The 4,917-nt window shown below is 43.9% G+C and overlaps 1 protein-coding gene across 2 annotated transcripts in view; it reads right to left on the minus strand.

Moving 5' to 3' along the window:
* WDR59 (WD repeat domain 59) overlaps nucleotides 1-4,917 on the minus strand; it is a 48,745-nt gene that overhangs the window by 42,877 nt on the left and 951 nt on the right. For both annotated transcript variants that reach the window (XM_085071727.1, XM_085071726.1), the window contains exon 2: nucleotides 714-763. In XM_085071727.1, coding sequence (XP_084927853.1) covers nucleotides 714-763 — 50 coding nt within the window. The remainder of the gene's footprint in view (nucleotides 1-713; nucleotides 764-4,917) is intronic.

Consider the following 4,917-nt stretch of genomic DNA (forward strand, 5'->3'; position numbering starts at 1 on the left):
AGTGACCATAGAGCTGCTCTGAGCACTGGCCATTCCTCCTGGTTATTCCTGTGCAGAGCTGTCAGACTAAGGGTTTACATGGAAGCAAGCATCCCTGAGTTGTACCAAAGGACTTGGTTCCTTGAAGGCTGACCAAAGATCAGCTACACCCACATGATTCTGAAATGAACATCCTAATTGGTGTGGCAATTGTGTCACTGAGAGGAGGACAGGAATAGCTGTTAGTACTGAAAGGCAGGAGCTGGTTGGACTTGCCCTGGAGGTGGATACATAAGACCAAGCTCTCCTGGAAGCTTGGGAGTCTGTGGCACCTACTGCTCTTGGTGAGTTACCAGCCCACACTGAACCAGCAGAGAAGCAGGTCAGAGAGTCCCACAGGAATATTTGGGGCAAATTCTGTGTTAGGAAATAATCTAATCTGTATTTCAAGAGAATCCAAATAGTACTCCATGATGTTCCATCTCCCATATGGGGATTTGGGAAATAATTTACCAGGAAAGCCACAACAGTATTTTATTGTGCTCTTGTTGCTGTCCCTCTACTCTGTATCCCATTGGGAACATGACCCAGAATCCGTTTCATTAAGCCTTGAACAGAATTCAGCTGCACCTTTCTGAAACAATCCATCAACCCTTCAGCTGAGGTCAGCCTGAAGGTTGCTGCTCTGGCATGTGGAAATGACTGTCACTTCTAACAGGGACTGTCACACTCACCCCGAGAGTACAGCGCGCTGTCCCAGGCAATCCACTGACATCGCAGTCGCCTGTAAAGAGAAACACAGAACAAAACTAAATGACACCTGTCAGGTCAGCTGCTCAGGCAAACACATGGCTTTAGGGAGGAGTTCAGGAAAGTAACATCCCCTTAAAGTTGCACAGATGGGCAATGGGGTGCAGTGGTTGATTTTGGGATGCAGGACAGCACACAGAAAATATCTTTGTTAGCATAAACTGAAGACAAAGCCTGGCAGACAACATTATGAGCACTAAGACCTTGCTCCCTTCTCCCCACTATGGCAATCACAGCTGCAGCCTTTCAATCAGCAATCTCTAATAATCTGTATTAATCAGCCTCTGCTCCTGCTCAGGAACTTTCTCAGTCTCTCTCTCTTTCATTGCAGGGCCAGATTTAATTATATATATACTGGGAGATAGAAGTGCAACCATTTGTGTATGGCTGGTCTCCAAAAATGAAAGATGGCCAAGAGGCATCAGAATTTACTTTGGCATTGCTTGTAAAGAAGGCTATGAGACAACTTAAAGGCCACTAGAAAAAAAAAAAATTAAAACCAGGACTGTTTGGATATTGTTTTCCCCTCTTTTTTGTGCAGAATGCACTGGCTGATCATCTTATTTAAATGCCATGAGAAGAAAGGAAAATTTTACTCAGAAAGCCAAACTGTTCAGCCCATAAACATAGACATGACTTCAATAGAGTTTTAAGCATTCACAGTACAAAATCAGAATATGCCCCACATTCTTCACACTAACTGCTGTCATCTTCAAAGCTGCCTCTCTGAAGGCTCAGGATTTTAAGTGCTCTCAGCATGGATGTAACAAGACTTCAGGATGTCCCACAGTTACTACTTACAAGAATCACTAAAACCTGACAGACAGTACAGAAATCTCACTCCATTTCAGTCAGATTTGACAGTAAAACAACCATCACAAATTCTGAGCTTTTTCAACCAGGGCCCATCCCCTCCTTGCAAATATCCCAAGTGAAGGTAAAACAGCATCACAGACCTATTCTTCTCTAGAGACCACATGGCAAAGAGCTGTAGCTGTCTGCAGTTTCAGCAGGAGCTCATGGTAAACCAAGGCCAGTTTCACCACTTTTACAGTTCCAGTTACTTTCATTTACTTTTCTCCTAGGTAGCAAATCCAATCATCTGGTAAGGTTTCCCTAGTCCTAAAACTAATGCTGTAAATTAGCAGCTGGTTTTAAGTCTCTAAATGATAAAAAAAAAAAACCAAACAAACCAACAAACAATTCCAGCTTTCTAGATTCCACAGCACCTTGCAAAACAACAAAGTAGGTTACTGAATCTATAAAAAAACATGAAACAAACAAAAGAAACCAACAGAAGAAAGAACTTTTCCCAGATGTTACACATTTTTCTTCTGAGAAATTGAGGATCATTAAAGCCATTACAGTCACCAGAGCCTTCTCATGGGATGAAGAGCTAGTCAGGAGATATATTTCATATAGTTGGGGCCATTTTTCCTCAAGAAAGAAAAAAACCATGTCAATTTAAAGTGATTGATAATTTCATATATGAGTTTATTTTTTCTAGTGTTGGCAGCAGGATCTCATAAATCCTTACAAATTGTTTTCAGTAATGAACACTGGTAAACTGTTTTTTATTCCAGGCACCAAACATCATAAACTGTAGTGAACAATCAGAATTAAGTAAAAAGTTTCACATATCAGGCGGTCACAAATTAAGTTGTTTTACAGGAACAAACAGTTCCCTACGATACAAGAGTATTATCTAGGCACATGAAAAAAAAACAAAATAGCTGTCATTTAATGTGCTTGCTATAGTGATATGTCAGTCTTCACAGCACAGCCTTCCAGAATGGGGGAGTTGAAACTGAACAAACCAACCTGAAAGCAGTTTTTATCCTAAAACACTGAGGTTAACTAGAACTGCTGTTCATGAATAACAATACAGGAGTAAGCACAGCAGAAGCACTGCACATTTAAGAACCTGCTCTGAGTAGCATCTTCTCAGACTTCAAGCATCTACTTTGGTATTTCACTTGATTTCTGCTAGGAAAGCCAAGGAAAACTCCTTTTCATGTCTGAACTTCCATTAGTTTTCAATCTAGCTTCTTTCTGTCCACCTGAGGGGCAACAGACCAACCCAATTTGACACAGCTATGCTGTTTTTCAAGAGCTGCAAACTCTTAGCAAGCAATACCAGTTCCCTGAATACTTAACCTCCCATCTACACAATGAGTGGCTACAAATGGTTCTATTTCACCAGTGGGTGCAGTGAGTTTTACTCTCCTTTTGATAGTGCCAGCAGCCTGAGAAGAGCCTGTGGGTCTTACCTAAATCAGAAAAGCACAGAGACTGCCACCTCTGTCAGCTTGTACAGAAAGATGACACTTGTAGGTAACACTGGCCCCAAAACAAGGTGATTTTCTGTAGTGTTACAGGTTGGGTGCTGTAGCTTTCACATGACACACTCCAGCATGGTGAAGAAAGACAACTGCAGCGCTTGCAGATGTGTACTGGCTATAAATGTAATAGCTGCCCACTTTTTTGACTCTTGCTTCCATTTAGGTTGGTTTTGGGGTAGGGATTTTGGAGATAGTGTGGCCTACATGCAGAGCTCAAGCCTGGTACTAGATGATTTCAGCCCAAGTGCTCCAATTTCTCAAGCTCAGGTTTCCCACCTGCAAAAATGTTCCTGCAGACTCCTAAAAAAAGCTCAGACACAAATATATAAATGAATTTAGCCTGAAGCAGCAGTTTGGCAGCCCCAGACACAGCAGTTCTCTGGTTTCACACAGGAGAGCAGGCAGGTCAGAACAGCTCCAGAAAGATCACGTTGGAGTAAAGCAAAGTGACCAAAACCCCCGTGTTCACCCTCTGCCAAGGTCTGTGCCAGTGCAGGAGTGACACTGAAACCAACTGCTGCAGCAGGGGATGGCAACACCTGTCCCTTCTGCTCCCACACACCAGTCATTATGAGTAAGCAATAAAGTCATGAGGCCTCCTATCTCCTGAGCCAGATGCAACTTGAATCGGTGATATAGGAAGATGTACCCTCGTATCTCATTACCTGTTTCCTGAGGGCAAACCCTCAGTAGCAGAGAAGGCTCCTTTAACACTTCTGGGAGGAAAACAAAACTGATGCACAAAGCTTTTGAGGTACGAAAGTGAAAAGCTTTGTGAGCTTACAGAGGGTAGGCTGGATGCAGCACACAGGATTCAATATCTCTGTTTGCAATGCTGAAGGCAGAGCTGACACCACTCCAGAACAAGAGGTCATGCAAGATGAGAGAGCTTCCAGACGTATTTTTTTTTAACTTTTCTGGGTTTCCTGCTGAAGTAGTTCATAGTCCGTCACTGTATGTAGCTTTGTTAAGCAAATGCCAACACTTTAAAAGACCCACATTTCTTAGAACAGAATGACAGAATCCTAGAATGGTTTGGCTTGGAAGGGACCTTAAAGATCATCTCATTCCAAATCCCTGTCGTGGGCAGGGACACCTTCCACTGGGCTAAGTTACTCCAAGTCCCATCCAACTTAGCCATCAACACTTCCAAGGATGTGAGAACAACTTCTAATAGAGCACATAAGCAAACTCTGAGGGGAGTTCTCCTGTCACCATCAGTTTCAAAAACAAAAGCTGACCTTTTTGCTATTTATAAAAAAATAGAACCCACTTTTTCGTTTTAGTGGAGCAACACCCAGCAATTTATACAGCAGTGAGACAGTAGCTGTAACAGCCTCGGGGGAAACTCCTAGAGCCGTAGAATGGTTTGGGTCGGAAGGGACCTTAAAGCTCATCTCGTTCCAACCCCCTGCCATAGACAGAGACATTTTTCACTAGAACAGGTTGCTCAGGGCCTCATCCACGCTGGCCTTGAGCGCCTCCAGGAAAAGGAAATGAAGAAAGATGTACAGGAAAGGGTAATATCTTATATTAAGCCTGAAAATGTATTTTTAAAAAACCACACAAGACCTAATTAAAATTACAAATTAAGAGCCCCGTGAATTAAGGCGTTATCTCCGCGCAAACGACTCCAGACCGCCTCAGCCCCGTCCATGGTCGGCGAAAGGCCCCGCGGGGCCGCAGCGCCCTCCCGGGCCGGGACCTCCCCCCGCTCCGCTCGTCACGGGCCGGCCGGGGGCTGCCCCCGCGGCGCGGTGATGCGGCAGCCCCCGAGCCCCCCGAC

The sequence above is a fragment of the Lichenostomus cassidix genome, chromosome 11 (assembly GCF_008360975.1).
Source record: "Lichenostomus cassidix isolate B80296 chromosome 11, HeHo_3.0, whole genome shotgun sequence".
NCBI classification, from domain to species: Eukaryota; Metazoa; Chordata; class Aves; order Passeriformes; family Meliphagidae; genus Lichenostomus; species Lichenostomus cassidix.